The sequence below is a fragment of the Oryza sativa genome, chromosome 2 (genome assembly GCF_034140825.1).
Source record: "Oryza sativa Japonica Group chromosome 2, ASM3414082v1".
Lineage (NCBI taxonomy): Eukaryota > Viridiplantae > Streptophyta > Magnoliopsida > Poales > Poaceae > Oryza > Oryza sativa.
The window spans coordinates 32444578-32469699 of NC_089036.1; the positions used below are offsets into that span (position 1 = coordinate 32444578).

Sequence of the window (25122 nt, forward strand, 5' to 3'; positions counted from 1 at the left end):
AGGGTGGGCGTGATGGAGTTGGGTCGGCCGGGGTGTCCGGTTGATCGGCTTCCGGATTCACCGCGGCACGAAAGGGGGGCTGCCCGTTGCCTGCTGGGGACGGGGGTGAACCCTAAGGTGTGGTGCGATCGGTTAGAGGGGGTTATGCGAAGGGTCCTGTCACGGCCTCTTTCCGGTATGTCGTGGTGGCATGTCGGCGCACGGGAACGTGTCGTGGGGCTGTGTCTTGTGGGTACAGTTGTACACCTCTGATCAGAGTAAAACTATTCGAATAGCCGTGCCCGCGGTTATGGGCGGTCGACCAGATTCACCGTGATTAGTCTCACACTTAATAAATCGACCTAATACACTGTAGTTTAGGTGGGTTGGTTGGGCCTGTTCAACGTGGTGTAGCGTTGATCAGTGGAGATTTAATGTTACTTTAATTACTCAACAGTTTTACTGTTTTGCTCAATAAAATGTTTTACAACCGCCTTTATGCAAATAGCCACAAACCGTCCTTGTGTTCCCCTTGCACGTCTGCATCGTTGGTGTGGCTTGCTGAGTACGGTGGTTGTACTCAGTCTTGCTATTATTCCCCCTTTTCAGAAGTGTAGTGCTTCTGAGCTGAAGACGAAGTTAGAGGACCAAGGCTCAGACCCCAGTTGAGTTTTGCCTGTGGAGTGGAGCTGAAGCCCCGCTAGGATCGCCTTTTTCCGCTGCTGCTGTTTTCGTTTCGGTGCGAGGACTAAGTGCCTCTTTTGTAAGTATTTTACGCTTTATTTACGTTTGGAACTGTATATTACTTGTCGTTTTGTGTACCCTGGCTGGTCCTGGACAGGGATTTAATACACAAAATAGTCTGGAAATTTGGGCTAAATTTCTGGGCGTGACAGTGTTCCTCACATAAGGTTTTTAACGAGACAACAACGTGCAATGCATGAGCGATAACTATGTACTCTTTCTCCTAGCCTTTTTCCCACTGGGTTTTGGTAAGAGTTTTGACGAGGCATGAGCTGGTCGCGGATTAGCCCAAGGGGGAGTGTTGTGAAACAAATCTCTTGGAGATAAGTTTCTTGTGGGCCAATCCGAACCGGAGTAGAGATAAGATCTATCTCCTCCTAAGACCCCTATATATACAGGGGCAGGGTGTGACATCTAATGGCTAATGGTTGGCTTGTACTCCAGATGAGATCTATAATGAAGAGAGAGCTAAGGGATGGGCGCGAGTGTTCTACATCATCTCACGCCTCTACTGCTGTGGGAGGGACAGGGAACGGATCCGGTGATCCGCTAATAGGCGCGTTGGTTTACAACAATTTGATCGGGAGTGTTTGAGAGGAGAGGAAAAGAGATGAGCTATTAGCGCATAATTAATTGAGTATTAACTATTTTAAATTTTTAAAATAGATTAATATGATTTTTTAAAGCAACTTTCCTATAGAAAATTTTTTTGCTAAAAACACATCGTTTAGTAGTTTGAAAAACGTGCGCGTGGAAAACGAGTCACAATCTCCCCTATCTCTCACGAAAGAACGCAGTCGAAGCAAAAACTAATTAAATGGACCATTGCGCACAAACTAGGATTGGGAACTCCACTGAGGTTGCATTCGGTACCTCACGCACGTAAAACAGAACAAGTCAATAGCGCATGACTAATTAAGTTTTAGCTAAAAACACTTTAAAATGAATTAATATATTTTTAAACAACTTTGCTATAGAAATAGTTTTATAACAAAAAATGCATCATTTAGAGATTTGGGAAGCAAGCGCGTGAAAAACGAGAGAGTATAAGTTGAGAAAGTGGAGAAAAGAACGCAACCTAACATAGGTAATGCTATTTTTCTCTTCTTTCATTAAGCCAAATCACCTTGATTATTTCTATCCCTTAGATAATTGATCTATGGTCTAAATTATATTTCTTCCTTTATTCTATTACGAAGTCATATCACCTTAGTCTTTACGTGATTAATCTATATTATCTATCTTCTTTTTCTTCTCTTATCGAACCACATCACCTCAATTTTGCTTTTGAATAATTAATCTATATATAATTTAAATTGTTATAACCAAATCATATCGATTGTTTGTAGCTTTTTCTCAATAGTCGATAAAATACAAATTATGCAAAGTATTTATGTTATTTTTACTGTTATCACACAAAACTCCCACGGTAACTGGTAACATCTATTTTAAAATATAGTCATGGACAAAAAGTCTGTGATGTATTGGGAGCCAAACTAGACTAATGGTTAGTCTTCTAATCATAAACGGGCCGTTTAAATACACATGGGCTTCTACAAAGTCCACTGGATCTCATCAACTCAAGTGCCAGAAACACTATCAACGAATCGTGTGCGTTGGTATTAGTAGTACAATCCAATTCGCATATTACTATCACATGAACATGATAAAAACACAAGGAATTTAATTTCCTTTCCCCAAGATAACGCAATCCAAAAGTATAAAAAGGAACAATTTTGAGCGGTTGCCATGACTGGAATGGCCTCATCTTTTCGCTTATGCTTATACTTATCAGTCAAAATTTAAATTTTTCAACATAAAATTTAGAGTTGATTTTGAGGTTTTTTCATCGTAGTTTATTTTTTAACCCTTGCTTTTAGATAATTGAGAACACGCTTATAAAAATTTTATAAGCCACACGATGGGGCTGAAAAATAGGGTAACTTGAGATGTAGCAATTCAGCTCCACAGCTACAACAATGAATACAATGAACACATTACATTTAGCATTGCAGTACACGACGCGACCTTTGTACGTACATCTAAATACTACATATACGATCACTTTGCACTGCCTCCATCCTGGCTACTACTCTACAACAGTCCAAGCTGCACGAATACGACGAAGCAAACCATTCCGATGGTAGCCAGCGCCACCGGTCCGAGCCCGCCGGCGCCATTGTATGACATGAACGGGACGGTGCCCGGCGTCACCGGGGTTACCGGCGTGGCGCCGGCGCCGCCAGAGCACGCCGGAGACGTCGGAGTCGTGTACGGCGTGGTGGGCGTCGTCATTGGGGTCGAAGGATACGGCGTGGTTGGCATCGGGGTTGACGGATACGGCGTGGTCGGCGTCGGGGTCGACGGATTCGGCGTGGTCGGTGTTGGCGACGATGGCGAGGAGGGGGTGGAGCCACCGCCACCTCCACCTCCGCCGCCGCCGCTGGAGGAGGAGGAGGAGCCGGAGACGTCCACCTCCATCTTCATGCCGCCGGCGCAGTGGCCGGCGATGGTGCAGATGAAGTAGTGCTTGCCGGGCGTCTTGAGGGCGACGGTGGTCGAGCCGCTGCTGTCGGAGCCGAGCGCGTTGGCCGCCGCGCACGCCAGGTACCCCGCCGCGCTCACCTCCACCACCGTGTGCGCTCCGCTCGCGTACTTGAACACTACACAGTAAATCAAACCACCAAACACTCGTAACTCCAACTCGTCAAGTCAAGCAACGAAAAAAAATCAAATCCATGTCCATGGCAGCATGGTCATGCACTCGCATGCACTTACCGAGGCTGTCTCCGACTTTGAACGACTTGGAGCCGGCCCAGCTGGTGTAATCAACGCCGATCGTCCACCCGGACGCGTCGCCGACGGTGTAGCTGGTGGCGGCGGCGGAGGAGGCGCACGCCGCTAGCAGCAGCGCCGCAATTGTCAGGCAGGAAGCGCCGCAAGAAGCCATTGCGATGGAGTCACTGATCAGATAATCTGGGAAATAAGGTTGGCAGCGCGTACGTGTTTACACTTGAGATGATTCTTGGAGAGTTGCAACCATGAGAAGACGAGACGCGACGGAAAGCATGTCCCTTATATATAGCAGCATTGATCGATTGCAACAACGGGGAGGTTTGGTGGCCGAGTGGTTGTCACCGAACGTGTGGGAAAGAATATATCGAGCTCGCTTTACCGATGAGGAAATGGAACGCCTTTGGATGAACAGAGCCAAAGCTCTGGTTGTTCTGTGCATGCCAACAACCAATAAAATCATCATGATTTAAGTCTCAAGAAAAGTTCCTTTTTTTTCCCATCGTGATGATATCGATCCTGTGCAGTTTTCTCAGTTTGCTGATTTTGGCTGGTCGATATTATCACCCATGTGTCACTGATTAAATGACCAGACAAAATCTAATTCCACTATAGACTACACATCTTTTCATTTACAAATGGTCAATTGTCAAATTATTCGAAAACGTACACTGGAAGCAGAGAAAAAGGGTGGCTCACATCAAAATTCTCCTTTCTCTCGGATGCCCAACTGAGAGATACGCATCAAAGGAGCATTATAGCTTCGAGCCTAAACTGTTCTTTTAGGTGCAATATCTTTTCATTTGATAATTCAACAAAGCGGCGCGGCGAAAAATAATTCAGCAAAGTGGAGTGTACCGTCCGGATTGTATCTAGCTCAGCGGGCCTCCGGTGTGGCATCTGATTTACCTCTTCACATGGAGATCAACTGGGCCAAGCTACGCACCAACTATTTTGATAATGACTTCACACTTGCTGTTTATCAAACGAGTTTTAGGACGGTAAGATTGATTTTCCCTGTGCATGAGATGCAGATGATTTGCGTCGGTGTTATCCAGTGGTCAGACATCAATATGCTGTTGCCACTAGTTAATTTATAAGACAAAAGCGTGACATGAACACTGCATATATATTCTGGGTGAAGGACTGGACAGTAGAGGATTAGACCCCTGATTATTATTATTTTTGACAGTAGACCCCTGATTAATTAGAAGGCAAAATGGAAGCATCTGCTTTGTTTCCGGGGTCGGATTGAGATTGAGACGCTATTCAAGACTCCAGATGTCAGAAGATGGTCGCTCGCCTACCAACCGATCCAAGAATGTTCCTACTGCTCTGAGCGCCCTCTGAAAGTCTGAAAGAACAAATTACGGGCGATGTTTTTCAGACAGTAAGGCACTCTCCTCCTACGAGACTGAAATGCTCCTTTTGCAGTTCAGACTTCAGATCAACAACAATGGAACGCGACCCTGTGCGTGGCCCATCCTTCCATGCTCATGCTCCCGGTCAGTTCCAAAGTGTGAAGGCATCAGGTGTCATGGTCCGCGTTAGGTGGGAATGCCGTTTCTATTCTGAATTCTGCATGCTCGTATGGTAGTAGGAGATGTTGTGACTTGTGATGTTCCTGTTCTGTGAATGCCGTTTCTGTTCTGAATTCTGTAGCTCAATTGTACACCCACAAGGCCAGGGAATAAGTTCACTCCATTCCCTCAATTTGTAGCCCAGTATGATTTTCATCCTCAATCCAGAAAACATATCCCTCAACTTACAAAACCAAATCGTGCATAAGAGGTCCCTCGGTAGTATTGTGGCCGGTTTTGGATGACGCGGCGCATACGTGGCTCCCTTTGACTAGATCCTCATCTCACGTGGCATTGACGTGGCGTTTTGATCAGAAAAAAATAAAGGAACAAAATTGAAAACAAAAAAAATTAAACGAAATATGCGGGACCCACCTATCAGTCAAATAAAAAAACCCACCTTTTCCACCCCATCTCTTCACCGCGGATGACAGAGGGAGAGGAAGGGAGGCCGACCGCGCGGTGCTCCTCTCGTCCGCCGGCCGTCTCTCCTATCTCCCGCCGTCGTGCACCGCTCCTCTCGCTGCGGCCACCGCCCCTGGTGCCCGCCGTCGCTCGGCCCACCGCCCCACCGACGCTCCACTTCCACCTGCCACCCCACTGCTCCACCCACCGCCCCGCCGACGCTTCGCTTCCACCCGCCGCTCCTCTTCTCCGCCCGGCGCTCGCTCCGCCCACCGCCCGCCACCCCTCCGTTCTCTGCCACCCGTTGTCGCTCCGCCCACCGCTCTGCGCCGCCCGCCGCCGCTTGCCCTTTTGCAGTGTAGGAGAGAGAAAGAGAGGGGGTGGAGGGAAGAGGGAGGATGACATGTGGGACCACATGGGCCCGCCTTTTTTTTATTTTCGTGTGTAGCTGACATGTGGGTCCCATAGTTTTTATTATTTTTTGGGCATCCAATTGATACGTTAGCGCTACGTCAATACCACGTGGGATGAGGACCTAGTCAAAGGGAACCACGTGTGTGCCACATCATCTAAAACCGGCCACAATACTGCCAAGGGACCTCTTATGCATGGTTTTATAAGTTGAGGGATGTGTTTTATCCGGTTTTCTGGACTGAGGATGAAAATCAGACTAGGCGACAAATTGAGGGATCTAGAGTAAACTTATTCCCAAGGCCAGAACATACTAAAATTGGTACTAGCAATCAGACCCAAGCATTCTGTGGGCCATATTAGGCTAAAAATTGGAAAATTCATTTGGAGTCCCTTAATTATTGGCCGAGTCCGATTATCATTCTTACATGCAAAACTGGATATCGTGTCTCCCTCAACTCTTTGTAGGTGGTTTTATCTGATATGGGGTCTATATGGCCTGTTGATCCGGTCTTCATTCGTCATGGTGCCTACGTGATGGTTATGTGTCATTACGGTTATTTTTTAAAAAATAAACTGCCCGCAGTGACGACGTGAGGAAATGATCCGTAAACTGTGCAAAGCATCAGGCGCCAATACACGATCAACTCACGGCCGGGCCAACCCAGATTTTCCTCTCCGTACTCCAACCCAACTGTTATTCAAGGATTCGGTTGGATCGATCAAAATTCAGTGCCGCCGCATCGACACTGTAAATAATAAATGAACAACTGTTGCTCGCGTCCCTTTAACGAGCTGAATTCGCTCTCACTTTGCCCTGTGTTCTACCACTGTTGCATCAAGAGCCTGCCAATCGGGGGGTACAACAGAATGTGACAACAAATATTCTCTCGACCACTTTGCAGAGCCTTGGAGGAGAGCCGGCAAGGGCCTGAATGGTCCATTGTACCTAACCACTGGTCTACTATAATACTGTTCCTTCTTGTACAGCATACAAGTACCAACTTGCAGTAATTCAGGCCTGACCTTTTTCAGTCTCACTAGCGTTTTGTTTCTCAGCGGAGTGGGTTTTTTTTTTTTCGCTTACATAATGGGATGGGAGATACAGGAATCAATGGAAGGGGGCTCACCACGATAGCTCTATATCTGGCAACACCTTTAACCAGTCATTATTCCACAGCAGATGGCCTGTTTTTCTCTTCTTGTCGATACATGCATCAGGTGATGGATCACTAGACTTGCAGAGTTGAAGGGCAAGAACACCGGGTATTTGCATTTCCTGGTCCAGAAGGGATCCCATGGTAGGTGTGATGTATCTGTTATTTCATCTGCATACGGCGATTGGTGACCGGCGAGCCCTTCCTGAAATGTGTTTGGTGGTTTGGTTTGTCCCTGCACACATAGAACTGCTCATTTTTATTTTTATTTTTTACTTTCAGAATACACATGAAATTTGGGATCAAGGGTTGGACGTTTAAACTTTAAATTTTAAATTTAAAACTTAATTTTTGAAGTCAATTTTAGGATATTTTTAACGTTTTTTCTTTTTAGTATTAATTTTTAAGTCGCTAAGGACAAAATTTACTCACAAATTATTTTTTATCGCTAATAAGTTATTTTGACATATGACTAGCTAGCTGTTGGCTAATCAATGGGGATTTAAGAATATGTTTAATCATAAGTTTTTAAGTAAATCAAGCCAGCGCGCTGATTGCATCTCATTTCAGTTCAGATCTCCTGAGACATCTGCTGATGATCGAGTGAAGATGGACAGTGTAGCATGAATCCAAGATAGTATGTCTGACGGATCAAGTTGTCCAAGTTATGCTTAGCGTATGATACTCTCATTCTTTGATTGTTTAAGCACAATAATTAAGGCACACGTTATCTAACAGATAAGCTTAATTATCCAATGATCGTCAACTAAGTATGGCACTATGGTTGTGAATTTTTCATACGGGTATTTCCAACCAAGATCTGGTGCCGGAGATCTTTCTGATGGTAGAGTCATTGGCATGTTCCTCCATTGGAAATGCAGTGGACCACTTAAGAATTCCTGATCTCTTTCAGACATCAATCACATTGTTATATTCTGGAGACCTAACCTGATGTTACAGAGTTGGCAAATGGGTTCGCTAGACCCAGATTTTGTGCAGCCGCATGTGCTCAGTCCTCGTAGCCCTTTTTGTAAGAACCCTAACGCCAAATAGCTCGCTACTGGCTATGGTACGTATGATGCACTGGCTTACTCATTTGCTCTAAGACAAGATCCAAAAGTACAGTGGCTTTGTCTTTCTCTTCAACTTTTTGCAGGATGATCTATTTAGTTAGCACCGCGGCCTAGAAATCATGTTAAGGGATGATTCCTTGTCCCATTGAGAATAGCAAGACTTTCAGTACCATCCTATTTTTCTCCATGATTAGGCAGCTGTGAGTAACAACTTTCTGAATGTTCAGTTTCTTTTTCCTGAAGGTGATGAATGTTGATTTTTGATAATTGAAAAATGGAAAATGCCTTGATTGTGATCTATTGAAAAATAGCAAATGCCTAATTTTAGCGTCCTTGAGACCCTCTGTCATCTTATAAGACTGTTAGCCAGCCCAGCTACCTTCTGACATTTTATGATTCTCTATCAAACTACAGCTATATGAACACACTTGCTGTTATTATGAAGTTCGAAACTTTCTTGGAGGAGTGAACTGAAGAAAGATGAATTACCTCTGCCTCTAGATACTCCAAATCGATTCCTCTATTGTCACCTAATTGTACTGTATCCAGTTTTGTTTGAGACGGCACTGAAGAACTGAAGCAGATACTTACTCAAATCACTAAACAACAAATAAAAATCTTACAGAAAAGGGACAATACACTTCTTGAAGGAAATTAAAGCTCTTTCTTCTATCGTTTCTGCACACCTTTCTTTCAGAGCTGGACTGCAGATTGAATTGAAGGAGCAAGCTAGTAGGCCGCAAAAAGACACTACAGTTCAGAAAGCAGCAAAATACCCACTGCCAAGGCATATGCAGATGCAGTATTGCAGATTTGCAGGCATGTGGGTAACATTCTTTTCAGTTACAGTTCAGTAAGCTTAGTACGGTTGCTTATTCGTTTTTCCGCGGACTGACGGTGCATTACAAAAACTCAGAATTGATTTCAACCATCTCTCACATATAGCCTAGAAAATTTAAGCAAATTGATGGACCCCCACATGTTAGTGATAGCTTGGAATGATTCCGAAAATAAAGCTATCCGTACATGCAGTGGCTTTCATTTTTTTTGAGTCGTTTTCAATCTTTCAGAAACTTCACAACCAGGCTTGCCATTTTACTCTCTAAAAAGAAGAGGATTCCTGTTCATTAGCATTGTTCAACTCAATTGCAATAATTCCTATGGGATATACTCCTAAAATCCAATCCGCAACCATGGCCCCCATTTTAATCATTCGAATCCTAGAAAGAGACTTTGTGGATGAAAGTCCAAAAATCCTACGAAAACTTTTGCCCTGATCAGTAGCAGCAGCATGATGTAGGAAAGGCCACTACGGCTGGTTCAGTCACAATGACTCCGACGTCTGTTACCCGAGAGGCTCTTTTCATCTTCAGACTCCGACATCTGAAGCCATCAAGGTACATACGTGATCGCCAGGGTGATAGCAATGTAAAAGATGATTGAAGCGCGTCATAGTACATTACTTCCTACCTGATGAACTGTGATTCATGGACTAAAACCGTCCAGTTTCGTTTAGAAATGATTAGAAAAAATGAAAGAAAATTAGCCACCACGAGTTGATCACCCGTAGGCACACGCAGGTGCTAAATAATTGGTGCTGCGAGATGTGACTCGACGAGCTGGATGCTTACATATGTACTTTGAAAATTCAGTTAAGCAGATCTGATCCGCTGATTGATACATGTTTAATTACTTGCACGCAAACATGGCGGGCAGCTAGTATTGTACTACCCTGACAATGGCTCAAATCGCCTGAATTATCCATGTACTAGGACGGGATTAATTGCTACAAACACATACACGCACAAAAACACCTCTTTTTTTTTCAAGCTAATTAACTAACTAATGCACTCGCCAGCGATCTTCGTGACCATCTGATTGACGGCGCCGGCGATCTCGTCGACTGACGAAAGCCGGCATTCATCCTCCATCTGCAACACAAAATGATGAATCAATCAAATCAAATTAATCTGCGCGTAGGGAGTCAGAACCGGGTTAGCCATGCGTTAGCGAATAAAGCACGGTCGGAGAATGTTTCTGATTTCTGGTTGGAAGGGTCTTGTAACTTTATATCACAGATAATCTGTGATGACGCTAAATTTGAGTAATAGATTTACCCTTCCCCGCAAAAAAAAATTAATCTGTCACTGTAGGTCTGTAGCGCGCGAAAGAACGGCTTGATTTGGCATGCAAACCTTGAGGCTGAAGGAGTAGAGCGCCAAATGGTCGGCGGTGGTGGTGACGTTGAGGTGGAGCACGGTGAGGCCGAGGCATTGCAGCGCCACCACCATCCTCAGCAGCTGCCTCGGCCGCCGCGGCGCGAGCACCCTCACGTTCGCGTGGCTCTCCGCCATGGCCACCTCGATGTCGGCCGCGCCGGGCCGCGCGCCGCAGCCGCCCTCGCCGTCGGCGGCGCCAGAGCCGGCCGCATTGTTGTCACCAACTGTGGTAGAGTACTGAGGGAACGTGAAGAACCCGGCGAACGGCGGCGCCGGCGGCGCGTGCTCGGCGCGACGCTTCTGGGCCTCTAGCGACTGGAGCAGCTGCTCCAGCTCCTTGACGAAGTTGATGGCGCCGGCGACGATCGACGCCTGGTCACCCTGCAGCAGCAAACACCACGTACGGTCGATCATCAGCTTAGCATGCATTGGCGCCACGCACACACAGGACGGCGCGGCTTTTGATGCGCGGCGAAGTGGTGGTGGTACACGAGTACACGACCACACAAGGTCTCGCCATAGATTCCGTGACAGATGCAACCAAAGCGCCCGCTGCGCGCCATATGCATATGGCCAGGGAGGAGATTTGACATCCGTTACAGTGAAATGTTGGGGACTCAGCGCGAGGCGATGCGGTGAATGCCAAGCCGTTCGTCCATGCATAGCACACACGGGCACGACGAGGCGTAGGGATGATGATACAGTACTGATCGTGCGAGAGAGGGTGTCACGTATACGTACCCGCTGCGCGTAGGATGGCGGCATGAGGGAGCGGAGCACGGCGAGGTACTCGTTCATCTGCCGCCGCCGGTTGCGTTCCACGGCGATGTGGTTGCGCCGCTGGCTCTCGGCCTCCTCCTTGTTCTTCACCACCTTGGGCCGCCGCCGCCGCCTCCGCGCGGCCGCCTTGGCGTGGCCGCCACCACCGCCGGACGCTGCTGGCGTCGGCGCCGCCGGCGGTGACGACACGGGGTACTGCCTCTCGTCCCAGAACTCCTCCACGGCGCCGGAAGCAGCAATGGAGCGCGCGCAGGTCGCCGCGTTGACCCAGAGGCTCATCATCCCACCAGCGCCACCGCCGCCGCCGCCGTGCACCGCCACTCCGGCCTCCTCTTGCAGCACCACACCACCGTTCTCCTCGAACTCGTCCATGTCAACGCCGCATCCCAGCGACGACGGCGGCGCCGCGTACATGGCGGCAGCGCACGACAGGTGCTCCTGCGGGAACACCACAGCTTCCAGCGCCATGAGAGCCTTCTCCTACCTACCAACCAAGCTTCCACTCACTCGCTCAGCCTCGTACCATTCTAGCTAGCTGGTCATTAGCACGTACCAGGTAGGCAAGAAGTGGCCAATCTCCACCTGTGACCACAAGCTGAGAACTCGAGATTGGCAAGATGGTTACTGGTTGCCTTCCACCTCCACCATGGGCGGCGTGCATGGGAGGGAGGAGACTAGGAGAGGAGAGGAGAGAACTCGGGTCAGGGGGGCAGCAAAAGGTGGTCCCTTTTAAAGAGAAGCTTGGAATATCATGGATGTGCTATGGGGACAACGACCCAACCTGCCACGGCACGGGGAAGAAGAAGGGAATATGGGGTATATACATGGCGAGTCCAGGGGAGGCAAACCACACGTATCCTCGTGTCCGGCCTGTCGCCCGATGCCACGTTCGCGTATGGTAGCTTGCTTGGATTAGCATAGCTTTAGCTTAATTAGGGATCAACTAATCATCCTTTTGTGGGCTAATTATCTGGTGCAGTACGCATTGGTTATTCTTTGATTCCATCTTCCTTGTCCTTGTTGAAAAAGGTAATGCATACAAACAGTAGAATAGACTTTGAGAGTCAGAGTGGGAGTGCAGGGAAGTAGTATGTAGTTATGTGCTCTTGATCAGGGTCCCTGTAGTCTTGCACCCTTTTTTGCGAGAAAAAGAAATGCTTAACGAATTGATTGGGGGTGTACCCCCACGTAATGGACAATGACTAGTCAGTCCAAATAAACAAGTTGTAATCGCCACAGGAAATGACAATTAGGTGTACAATCCGCCAGTTATAGTAGAGGTTTAAATAGGAGTCGCCAGCTAGCTCGGTGCCCCACGGTCGAAAGCTGCTGCCTCATCTACGCAGCGTCACAGCAGTGGGGGAGCCACGAGATCGATAGATTTTCCGCTGCAAGAATTCCCTGATGCAGAAAGGAGAAGCAACCGTTCTCACGAAATCCCGGGTGAGGCTAGGGACTTTTTAATCTGGATTTCAGGAGAAGATGGGGATTCCGTTTAGCTGCTAATTCTATCTCCTGCTTCCTGTGGACTGACGCATCAAGTTCAACCATGAATGCTAGCCGCCAATGATCCTGTTGACTAATTGCACGGTGCCGTGCCACCATCATCAGTGCTCCTCCTACCAGAGAAGAAGATCAACCGATCGCCGTTAGCCGCCTCTTGTTCCCATCCCCTGATTCTCTCGTCTCAAACGACCGACCTGACACGAACACGACGGTGTGCCCAGCCCATGCTTGAAACAGTTCACTCGGAAAAGAACAATCACTTTATCAACGCTCGAACCAGGACAAAACGCTCCCGATGCAAGTACTAGTGTACTGCTCCTCCTGCTACTTCTCGATTCGTACAAAGCAGAGTTGGAGAGACCTGCAGGCACCTGTCTGCTCTCCCGGACGCAACACGAGCTGCGCTTTATCGATCGATCGATCGCTCGGCTGGTGGCATTCAGTCCGGCACCCACGGTGGTGGCGGCGAGCATATAGGCCGCGTGCGGACACCGGCGTCCATGGCGGCATCCGGAAAATCTCTGATGCTGCCGATCGAGCTCGCCGCTGTTGGATGGCACTGTTGGTTGGTAGCCGCTGGTGGGCTGGTGCCGGTGCTAGCTCTTTCAGAAACCTGCAGAGTGATGCAGGTGCCGTGCCAGACATTGTGGTTCCAAGCTTGCAGCTCACCGTGCGGGGAGAGGGGTATCCGGGAATGTGTAGGCAGGGTGGGCAAGTGATTGGTGAGAGGAGATGCCGCTGGTGATTCTGGTGAAAGGTAGCGTGGGTAGCGTCAGATGGCAGCATCGTACGGAGATGTAAAGTGTGGCCGGAACGATAAAAAGTTGATACCTTTTGGTTTTGTTTCTACGTGCACCGATGAGGTTCCTCACGGCATGCACATGTACAAACTCGCGGTAGCAATCGAGACATTTCTCCGGCTGAAACAAGCAACGTGGAGTATGACTGTATGAGGCAATGGCGGCCCACAGCTCGAAGCTGGTTGGGCCGATGCGTGAGGCTCTGTGGCGCAGAACAGAGGAAGCCTCTTACCCACGGCCCACAGCTGGGTAGACTTTTGAGTTTTGTCCATTCGGACTTCCGTATACAGGAACGGAAGGGAGGAAAGAAACTTGAAAGTCCTGAACGATTGGCGAACAAGGATGGAAATGGAAGCCTAACGTATGAGGCGGTGGCAGTGACATGCACTGAAATGGAGCGGAAACGAAATGTTCAAAGTTCTGTCTCCATCTCTCCAATAGGACCAATACAATCCGGTATCAATACCTTTCACTGATATTAGCAGAAACAGCAAAACAAGAAACATATGAAAGAAATTTGTAAGGAAAAAGTACAAATCCCCCCGCCCCCGGAACTATAACGGCCGATCGAATTACACCTCTAAACCATAAAACCAGACATTTTTCACCCCCAACTATGCAAACCAAAAAAATAACCCCCTTGACTCAATCAGCGGTGGTTTTTATCCTACGTGGCAGTCCAGTCAGCTTTCTTTTATAAAAAAAAGGTGGGCCCCACATGTCAGTTTTTATCTCTCTTTCCCATTCCTCTCTATCTCTGCCCTCCCCTCACCTCAATCCCCACCGGCGGTGGCGAGCTGAGGATGGCGGCGCGCGGGGGGCGGAGCCAGTTAGGGGTGGCGGAGGAGCGCCGAGGACGGTGGTGGCCAGCGATGGAGGCGGAGGTCGATCGGGCGTGCGGGGATGCGCGGTGGGCGGCGGGCTCCTCCTCCTCGTCGTGGGCGCGCGGTGGACCACCGCCACCACCGCGGGCTCCTCCTTGTCGTGGGCGCACGGGGACGCGCGGTGGGCCACCGTTGCCACCACGGGCTCCTCCTCCTCCTCTCCCTGCTTGCTCCTGCCACTGCTCGCCCAACCGCTCCTGTCGCCACCGACCGATTCCCCTTCCCTGCCGCTCCCACTGCCGCTCGCCCAGCCACGCCCGTCGCCAATTGCCGCTGATCGGAGTCGCGCCCGCTGTGCGCGTAGCTGCTCGCGTCTTAAGTTCCAACGCCACAACACACAATAATAGAATGACTTGTGGGTCCTATATTTTCTTTATTTTATTTTTTGCTGATTGGATTTCCACGTCGGTGTCACGTGTATGTCACGTAGGATTAAAACCGCTCCAGATTGAGTTGGAGGGTAATTTGTCCGGTTTTAATAGTTTGAGGTTTAATATGTCTGTTTTTGTGTGTGGGGGGGGTAATTCGTACTTTTTTTCTAATTTGTAAACAAATATAACATTTTCATAAGTTAACTGTCAAAATTCTAAAAGCTACACTTACGAACAATATAATATCGGAGTGGTAGACTAGGAAGAATGTCCTCCTGTGACCTTGGATTCTGCGTTCATTTTCGTTGGCGTTTGAGAGCAAAAAAACAAACATGCCAAACGATTCTAGAATTCATGCTTTCGCACACGGTGCCCCACAAAAGCGTGCCATCACGTCTTTGTGGGTGCCCTGGCGTGTAGTTTCCTCGTTTGAAACCTCATTACGTTCGTCATGCATGTAACAAAAATTAAACCCGTGTTTATTATACTCTCTAACTAGCAGCTAGCTAGTGCCGTACGTTGCATCTGGGTTAGCAACCGAAGACGATCAACGAGCACGTAGAATTCTTCATCGCAATTAGTAATAAGCTAACCTGCGAAATTCTACGACATGCACATCGATCCTGACAGATTTGTTTTTCCACACCAAACGCGCAGGACCAAACCTCCGATTCAATCCCCATGCATGAAACCCCGGTGCGTCCGACTTAATATTTCGCCTAAATAGATTGACGGCACGTAAAACGAGTTAAATAATTGGTGTATGATTAATCGATATTAATTGCTATAAAAAATTTAAAAAGTGATATGGTATTTTAGGGAACACTTGTGTGTGTATTAGTTAGAAAACGTGCTAACGGAAGATGATCCATATTTTGCCGCTTGCTAAAAGAAAAATCACCCACAGCTCGCGAATGGCGTGAATCCTCCAGAACTCTCCAGATCGACGCGCATACGTAAATAACACAAGGGTCGAACAGTTTGCCGGTTTTGGCATCTACGCCCGCGCCGCGCCGGCTCCGGTGCCTTGCACCCCTCAAACAGCGCACCTGGCGTCCATATCCACCGCACGTTGCGTTGCGCCACCGCACGCCGAACGAGTGGCTGCCCCCGCATCCGCGGGAGCCGCGCGCGCGACGCGACGCGACGAGCACCCGGACCCCACGATGGAATCGGCCAAGCGCGCGATAGCCTCCCGCGTCCTACTCCGACTAGCTTGGCGCCCGTGGCGCCGGCGTCCCTCTCGCCCAGTGGCCCAGGCCGTAGTCGTGGCGAGCGGAGCCTATCTATGCCTTACGGGTCGCTCTCGCGGCCGCGCAAGTGTGGTGTGGCGTGGTGTCCTGTGCCGTCTCCTGCGGGTGTCGGCTTGGCATGCGGGCGGCCACTTGGCCAGCCACACTGACGAGTAGAGCAGCTGGATAGCGCGTGGACCGCGCCGCGCACGGCCAAGCTAGAGCTGTACTACGTATGTACGTGGGCCGCCACTTTGCCCGGGGGTGGCGCACGCCGACGTGCCACGCGACGATCGGGTCAGCTCTCGATCAGAGTCGTTCGTTGGGAGATCGTCGGTTTGGCCTGTCGCCTCAGGTGACGTGACAGGCGTCGTCGTTGCTCCGTGGGAATTGGGGTGAGCGAAGCGAAGGAAGTCAATTGTTTTGAAGTCCGTTTCAAGGAATTCTTTCGCTCGCCTTTGGCTGTGTTTACTTCCACACTAAAATTAAAAGTTTAAAAAAATTGAAACGATGTGACGGAAAAATTGAAAGTTTGTATGCGTAGAAAAGTTCGATGTGACGAAAAAGTTAAAAGTTTGAAAAAAAAGTTAGAATCTAAATAGGGTCTTTATACTGTACTGGTTTTACGGAAACGAAGGTTAGCTTTATTGCTGCAACTGGAAGGCCATATAAGCTTGGAGCAACCCACTTTTGTTTTCATGGCTCGGGAAAAAATATAATTCCCTCATTTCTTCTCTTATATATCAAAGAACTTTACAATGTTCTGTCGATGTGTCATATCCCTTAAAAATCATTTATAATATGGGATAGGGAGAGTAATAAAAGCATCGCCGGAGCTGATCCCTGGCTCCCTGCTTGTACTTGCACGTACGGTCATTGTCTCATTGATGTTCATAGCTGTACAATCGATGCATATCATGCATATACGTTATGGGCAATGGTTATCAAGTTGCAAAACGCATGAAAAACATATAAAGATACCGTACACCTGATCAATGAATAAGAGGGTGGAACCCACAAATGCGTCACTCAACTGGCACGCGAATTTATGTTGATTATAAAACATAATATTTTATCAGCAACATAAAAATGAATTCATGGATAAAATTTTATATACGTGTCATTAATGATTTTAAAACCAATGTTAGAAACAAATTACAATTGAAAAAACCTTAAAATCAACTTAAAAGTTGAGTTTTAAAATTTAAAATTTGGCAACTGCCTATAAGTTGAAAGGCAACAATGAGGCTGTTTGTTGCACAATTTTACACGAGGTTAGATTTAAAAGTGCGATTGGATTTTGAAGGTGTGAGGAGGACCAAGAAATGATGCAACATGCCATTATTTAGAGATGATGGCTATACTTCTAATCATGGATGGAAATTTAGCAATACAATTTGCTTCTAAAAATGTCTTATCATTCGAGTTATGTTAGCAACCGTTAATGCTTTTGCGATGCAGACATATGGGCTGCGGAATGTATAATATTAATAGCTTGGTTATAGCTTTTAATTAATAAATAAATGAAAGGTTAGGATTATCCTAATATCTATAAAAGATTGGATTTTATTTAGCACAACTATTTATTTCATTTTCATAGATATATTTGTACGCATTGATTAATCCTTCCGTTATACACTAGAATGAATCATTTGCAACATCTCTTAGGGCAGTCCCAGCCCTCCATCTAGGATGGTGTCTATGGCATTAACTACATTGCCATGTAGGACTTTTAGTTTATGTGGCACTATATTAATTGAGAGAGAGTGAAGAGAGGAAGAAACTGGGTCTCATGCAAGACACAACTTCAACACGAGAACCTATGCACTAGACACTATCAAGTTTTGCATTGGGAGAGAATTATCAAGTTTTGCATTGGGAGAGAATATTGTCTTCATAATAGATAAAGAATAAATATGATTGGTAGAGAAGAAAGATGATGTATTTATTAATGGTCTAATTTAAGAAAGTATGGGTTGTAGAGTATAGTTTCTATTGTGATGTCTTATTGACATGGCACCATAGACACTACTTATGGACACCATAGGTTGGGACTGCCCTTAGTACCTGTTCCTTTCAAAGCGGCTATTGCTTTGGGCAACTCCTTTTTGTTTGTTAATAGGTTTACTGGACGGCTAAACGGAGTATGTTTTATATAAAAAATAAATTTATTTTTAAGCTTATATTAATTAATACCTAATTAATTACGAGCTAGATTCACCTTTGTTTCCGAGCCTGTAACCGTTGATTCAAGCTACATGTGGACTTGCTTTTTTTAGTGGTTTAACTGTTAACCGTTTCTGGGTCCGTTACAGACCTGACAGGTAGACACGTAGCTGAAATCAGAGGAGTCCAAGGTCCAAATCCAACTGGCATGCCCAGTCACCACACTGCTTCTGAACACCTGGACGGTTCGATCGTACAGTCAAACCTGCCAAACAGCGTATCCACCTGGCCGGACAGCGGAATCCACATCCTCCCGCGAGACCCGGCGCGCGCCACGCTATCGCGACGTTCTCGTCGATCGTCCTCCTCACAGGTCACAGCTCACCTCGACTTGACCACTCCTACACGGCCCTTTACTATTTAGTACGACTCCGCACGCTGCATGCGCAGGGAAGACGACTAGCCAAGGCGCCCTCGCCTCCCGCCGCCGACCACGCGCGCTATCTGCATGCCAAGTTGCCGAGCTAGGATGCACGCGCACCAGCACCAGCACGCGCTGCTCGCGGCGCTCCTCGCGTGCGCGCTCGCGGCGTCGTCGTCGACGGCCGGAGCGCAGCCGGCGGGGCAGCAGGGGTATGCCTACGGCGACGTGTCCGGGCAGCAGGTGCACGTCAGCACGACGATGATCGTGCTGCTGGCCGCCGTCGTCGGGGTTTTCCTGTTCATCGCGATCTCCACCATCTACCTCCGCCACTGCACCGGTTACGACCCCGCGACGGAGGGCGGCGGCGTCGGCGGGAGCCGTTCCATGATCCTCCCTGCCAACAGCTTCGTCTCGAGGCGGCAGCGGCGGCCGCGCGGGCTCGACTCGTCGGTGGTCCGGATGTTCCCCACCATGAAGTACGCCGAGGCGAAGGCGCTGCGGGTGGGGAAGGTCGCCGGCGCCGCGCTGGAGTGCGCGGTGTGCCTCAGCGAGTTCGAGGACGACGAGATGCTCAGGTTCCTGCCCAAGTGCAGCCACGCCTTCCACCCGGACTGCATCGGCCAGTGGCTCGCCAGCCACGTGACCTGCCCCGTCTGCCGCCGCAATCTCGACCCTAACAAGGACACCACCGAAGAGGTGATCATCCCGGCCGCCGCCGCCGCCGATCCGAACAGCACCTCCAGTGAAATAGTTGTGATACGGCAAGAAGACGGGGCGCACCCAGCAGCCGTGGTGATCGACGTGGTCACCGAGGAGGACGACGAGGAGCGGAGGAAGGAGGAGCTAGAGCTTCAGGCGATAGGCACCCAGCTCCGCGCGATGCGGTCACGGTCGGGGCTGCGGCCAAAGACGTCGGCGGCGAAGCTTCCCCGGTCGCACTCCACTGGCCACTCCCTCGCCGTCCGGCTCGACGGCGACCTAGAGCGGTACACGCTGCGGCTGCCGGAGCACGTACACAGGGAGATGGTCGCGGCGGGGGAGCAGAGCGTGCGCCGCGGGAGGAGACTCGGGGAAGGGGTCGGCATGGGCGCTCGGTGCAGCCCCCGGTTTTCGCGGTCGGGCAGATGGTCATCTTTTCTCTCAAATTCTTTGTCAGGAAAGCTGTCTTTCCTCTCCCCGTCGTCGAGGAGAACGCCGGATAGCACCCAGGTGGAAGTGTCATCATCCTCGTCGTCGTCGGTGACGAAGGTGAAAGGGAAGCGCGTGGCCGCCGTCGATGTTGCCGACGACGGTTCTGCTCATGGGACTGCACAGTACCCTGGTTGCACTGTGGCCAGCTCGGCGGCGGCGGCGGCTGTGGACGTGGAGAAGGCAGCTACCAGGCAAGTTCGAACATAGAAAACGAACAGAAGTTTTGAGTGAGAAACTTGAACAGTTGAACTTGACGTCATGCATTTTCCCACATGAAAGAAAGAAATGGTCTTTTTTTGTCGGTGGGACTGTATTCTGTACTCTGTACTAGGTATATTATCAACGCCGATATGCCCAAATATTATGGGAGCACCTATTGATCAATCAGGTGACTGCAGAATAGCAAAGGCGAAATAATATACATACTAGGTTGAAGAAACTTAGATGCTTTTTTTTTTTTGGAACTAGAAACTTAGGCTGTGTTTGAGGGAGAGGGGATTGAGAAGATTGGAAAGATACGTAAAACGAGGTGAGTCATTAGTGCATGATTAATTGAGTATTAACTATTTTAAATTTCAAAAATGGACTAATATGATTTTTTAAAACAACTTTCATATAGAAATTTTTTGCAAAAAATACACCATTTAGTAGTTTGGGAAGCGTGCGCGCGGAAAACGAGTGACAATATCTCCAATCTCTCCCCAATCTCCTTTGAAAGAACGCACCCTTAGATGTGAATGTATATTATTGTACATGAGCAAATCAGTAGAATAAAAGATGCCTGAACAATCGCACGCAGTATCATTTTGTGTCTTTAATTGGATAGATAATTATATTCATCCTAGCTCTTACACTGTGGTTTGTGCAGGAGACGAATGCATAAATGAAATGTTAGGCATTAACACCCGCCGTTTCGGCCGGGCGCAGGCTCTGTCAATATGACTGGTAAACCATCTCCATCGACTGGACGCCGAGGGTAAGAATTTAACTTTACAATTCATATCGATGATCGATCAATATGTAAGATTTGCCAATACATCTGAATAAACTGAAGCCTATTACTACATAGCAGAAGTACTAATGCAGCCTCCTTGGAATGGAGTATTTTCGTACAATCTGAACTAACTGAAATCTTATCCCTTCCTGGACTGAAAGAAAAGGAAAATAACTCTCTATTTTTTGGCAAATAATATGTGCAATAGTTTTGATGTACTGTTTTGTCTGCCCAAGGTTAACATCAAAATTCTTAGAAAAGAATTTTCAAGATCAAATTCAACCTAGTCGGCTCAATTAAGAACGACTTTACCTTTAGTTCCCTTCTAGACGGTAAGCGATTCAGATACTTTCACATGTTTTTTTTTCAGGGATAATCATTGCTTTATGTAGATGACAACGATATGAACTTTTTTTTCTTGACTTTGTACGTGCAAACCGTGCTGAAAAATGGGGAAAAGTTACAACGAGTTTAATGGGACAACCAAAATGCATGGAAACAACGTCAACTACTATAGCTGTCGCCTGTCAGGTATACAACGACGATGGACAAAACAGACTACAGGGCAATCTGGTCACAGGGTGGCAAACAGCACCAGAGAAGAGACATTTTAGAAATGTGCCTTTTCAATTTCAAGTTTATAAATGTTATTCTTCAAGTGACAACATTTGGAGTGGCATATACTCCTAACAAAATTTACATAGCCCATTCGAAACAAACTATTCATCAGATTATGATATGTCAAAAATTATCTACTTAATTGAGATAAATTAAATATTTGAAAGAAACAAACCAAACAAATAATTTTAAATAAGTATTTTAAGGGAACATACTTTTATAGAGGCGAGAAGCAAATAGTAATAATCTATAACGATCCGATTAGGAATGGCAATCCTGCTCTGGGTCCGCTACCCATGGCCCATGGGCACCGTGTCCGATGAGTATGGGCGTGGATTTAACTAGGTGAAACCCACGCGTTGTTGTGGGAGTGTAGTACAATAATAACTAGTATGGTGGCCCGCGCAATCTGCGCGGCTAGTATCATTATATTTTCTCTCATATAATAGCATATATGTTTTCTCAATATATTATTCAAATATATTAAAATAACAACATAATTTTAAATTTTTCAATAACTTTACGAAACTACTAATGTGTAATATTCATATTGTATTTTATATACGTGTGTCACATCCTGATTTTTGTTTCAGGATTTATAAATTATTTAATAAATTATTATTAGAATTTATATTAAATGTTCATTAATTTACAAGTGAAGTTAAATGTGGGAAATAAAATTTTCTAAATATAAAGCATGGATGGATTTAATTTTGATTAAATTCTCCATGATTAATTACACTCTCTGAAATTTTCTCAGATTTTTCGGAGCTCAATTCTTAATTTTTTAATCATACAAAGAGCATTTCAGTAATTACCCACATATTAAATTAATCATTAAATGGTCTGGTTTTAATATTGTTAAATACTTTGGGTGTCCAAGTATGTTCAAGATTTTTCTTGGAATTATTTGAGCATAGGAAGTATTTTTAACAATCCAAAGATCATTTCATTGATTAATTTAATTGGAAAAGTAATAATAATCCTCTTCCTAGTCTTGGGCCCTTTCCAGCCCATCTCCCTCTTTTGTCTGCACGGCCGTGCAGCCCAAGTCGGCCCAGCCGAGCTTCCCCCTTCTCTTTCTTTCTTTGCTTTGTTTTCAGCCAGCCCAAGACGAAAAGTCTAATTTGCCTCCCTCGACACTGTTTATCTTCTACCTCTAGCAGCCGAACTGAGACCGATTTGGCTCGGTTTTTCTCCTCCAAATCTGACCTTTCCCCTTGTGTTTTTCTAAAATTAGTTGAGGGGAAATATTTCTCTTATCCTCCTCTATCTTTACCCCCAAAAATAGGAGCTAATCGTTGAGTATCTTATCCGAATCGAACTCGTTTTCGAGTTTATCTCCAAAACCGAGTTTTTGATTTCCCGGATCGATTTCTTGCGGGAGGAGTCCGATCTCTTCAATCCAAGGCTATAAATAGGACCCCCTAGTCCTCCTCTTTCGTTTGCCCCCTCTCCCGTGGTCTCCCGTGCCTCGTAGCGCCGCCGCCACGTGCTCCACCCCGCCGTCGTCGCCGGCCGTCGTCGTTCGTCGTTTGGTTCGAGGGTGAGTACCGTTGGGTTCGTCTCGTCGTCCTCTACGTGTTCTTGTCCTCCAAAGTCGCAGCCGACCATCCAATCTCCGGCGAGGTCGCCATCTTGGTTCGGCCATTGATGAGGTCATCATCATGACGTCATCATCGTTTTTTTTTCTTTTTCCTGTTTTTCTAATAGATTAAATCTTCGGAAATTCATAACTAAATCATCGTAACTCGGTTTTGAGTGGTTCAAGTTGCTAAATTCATCTAAAATCATGATCTACATGTTTGTTTACTTTATATGTACTGTTTATTTGGTTTTTATTAGTCTTTTTCTTCGTTTTGCGTGTTAGCTTGTCGTTTCCGTCGTTGCGAAGGTTCGTGAGTGCGCCGGAAGTATTCAAGAAGATTAATTGAAGACCGATTATTGCAAGACAAGTCACACAGATCCTAAACACAATCCTTTGAGCATGTTGATCATATATTTAAATTCCCTATTTATTTCAACTGTGCATTTATTTTCGAATGTCACCGGGTGGTGTGAACCTATTCCTTTGTTATGGCCAATTTGCATTGATTACTTTATTCCTTGATACCTTGGGTAACAAATTGATTAGCTTGAACCTTATATATTGGTTTGGTTCAGCTAAATGCTATATATATATATATAATTGCTTAGCCATGCTTAGAAACATTATCACATAATTAGGATAACTAATGTTACACTATCACTTATGATTATATTTAATGGTAGCTCACGATGTTTAATCGTGTTATGATAATTAATTGATAACTAAAACTTGACAATGGTGGGTTGTGAGCACATGGTTTTGAAGGTCGTGCTCATGACAATTAAGGACCAGTTCACGAGCTACTGTTGTGAAACATTAACCGTACCAACCACAAGCCAGCATGGGCAACGGCTTTACCTTCTGTATAGCATGATTCATTGCGGGGCACCAGACTGAGAAGCGGCGAGAAGTCCGTGGGGGTCGCTGGGGAGTTCATGCCTCTGGTTATATTTATAGAGGGGGTGATTATGATCCAGGAATGGTGCACTGTGGTGAGTTGTGTTGTGCAAAGGGTATTGTCACAGCCTCTATTCGGGTACTTTCCAGTATCGCGACGCATGGTAGACATGTTGATGAGGCTGTGTCTTGTGGATACAGTGGTACACCTCTGGCCAGAGTAAAACTATTCGAATAGCCGTGCCCGCGGTCATGGGCGGGTTGAGCAATGTTTTTCGTGATTAGTCTCACACCTCTCACAATAATTATGGATGTTATACCTGGTAATAATTTGCTTAGCTCCTGGTTTGGAGTTAGATCTGTACAGCCGGGTATGGTTGTTCAGGATGGTTGGGCCTGTGCAGCATGGGTGTGCTGTTCAGTGTTGATTAAAATTTCTGATTAATTACTCCACTGTTTTACTTCTCTTAAATGTTTTGCTAAATGCTGCTTTTGCAAATGAGCCTATATTATGCCATCCTTTGGTATCCTTGTGCACTTGCATATTTGCTGTGTGGCTTGTTGAGTATGTCATATGCTCATTCTTGCAATAATCAATCAACCTCAGTTGAAGAAAAAGGATCCAGAAGGAGAAGACGTTTGGCTTATACCCCAGTTGAGCTGCCTGTGGGAGTGGAGCCGGAGCTTCGCTAGATTTTATATTCCGCTGCAGTTTTCTTTTCTTTTGTAAGTATGTAACACTATTATTGATGATTCTGTATATTAAATTGTCAGTTTGTGTACCTCAGCTGATTCCTGGACGAGGGTTCTATGCACAAATTAGTTCGGAAATTACTAGTGAATTTCTGGGCGTGACAACGTGTTAGTTATTAATTATTTTTAACATAAAATTTTAGTTATTTGTGAATTATATATATTCCTATATGGACTCTAGACTCATCTTTTAATATTTCTTTTTTTAATTCCGAATTATCTGTAAATTGTATTTATATATAGACTCTAGGCTCTTCTTCCAATAATATTTAGTTTTATTTCTAAATTTTTGTTATTTCTAATTGTATTTCTATGTGGACTCTAAACTCATCTTTCAATATTCTTTAATTTTTAATTTCGAATTTCATTTACTTCTAAGTTGTATTCCTATATTGACTTTAAGCTTTTCTTCCCATGTTTTTCTTAATCACGAATTTTAGTTTTTTGTAAATTGTATTTTTATACGGACTCTAAACTCCACTTTTTAATTTTATTATGTTTTTTCCGAATTTTAGTTAGTTTTAAATTCCTATGTGGACTCTATACTCTACTTCTAA

The 25122-nt window shown here is 46.4% G+C and overlaps 3 protein-coding genes and 1 long non-coding RNA gene across 5 annotated transcripts; 2 read left to right on the forward strand and 2 right to left on the reverse strand.

Annotated features, from left to right (window-relative positions):
- Positions 1 to 2607: 2607 nt before the first annotated feature.
- On the reverse strand, positions 2608 to 3930 carry LOC4330790 (blue copper protein). Its single transcript, XM_015768569.3, has 2 exons — positions 3502 to 3930; positions 2608 to 3386 (listed from the first exon to the last, which is right to left on the reverse strand). The coding sequence occupies exons 1-2, from the start codon at positions 3671 to 3673 to the stop codon at positions 2818 to 2820; spliced, it is 741 nt and encodes a 246-aa protein (XP_015624055.1). The 5' UTR covers positions 3674 to 3930; the 3' UTR covers positions 2608 to 2817.
- Positions 3931 to 9684: 5754 nt separating this feature from the next.
- On the reverse strand, positions 9685 to 11924 carry LOC4330791 (transcription factor bHLH94). The gene is made up of 3 exons (XM_015768421.3): positions 11103 to 11924; positions 10338 to 10742; positions 9685 to 10073 (listed from the first exon to the last, which is right to left on the reverse strand). The coding sequence occupies exons 1-3, from the start codon at positions 11607 to 11609 to the stop codon at positions 9981 to 9983; spliced, it is 1005 nt and encodes a 334-aa protein (XP_015623907.1). The 5' UTR covers positions 11610 to 11924; the 3' UTR covers positions 9685 to 9980.
- A 6624-nt stretch (positions 11925 to 18548) lies between these two features.
- Positions 18549 to 21404, forward strand: LOC4330793 (RING-H2 finger protein ATL29). Of its 2 annotated transcripts, XR_003240547.2 has the most exons (3): positions 18549 to 19906; positions 20584 to 20691; positions 21080 to 21404. XR_003240547.2 is itself a non-coding variant. In XM_026022913.2 (2 exons), exons 1-2 carry the CDS (start codon positions 18609 to 18611, stop codon positions 20600 to 20602), a joined length of 1317 nt encoding a protein of 438 aa, XP_025878698.1. In that variant the 5' UTR covers positions 18549 to 18608; the 3' UTR covers positions 20603 to 20781. The 2 variants fall into 2 exon arrangements, 1 of the variants encoding a protein (XP_025878698.1); XM_026022913.2 differs by lacking the exon at positions 21080 to 21404 and having other exon boundaries at positions 20584 to 20781.
- Positions 21405 to 22178: 774 nt separating this feature from the next.
- Positions 22179 to 24594, forward strand: LOC136355100 (uncharacterized). Its single transcript, XR_010739178.1, has 2 exons — positions 22179 to 22985; positions 23198 to 24594. It is a non-coding gene; the product is annotated as an uncharacterized lncRNA (long non-coding RNA).
- Positions 24595 to 25122: the final 528 nt, after the last annotated feature.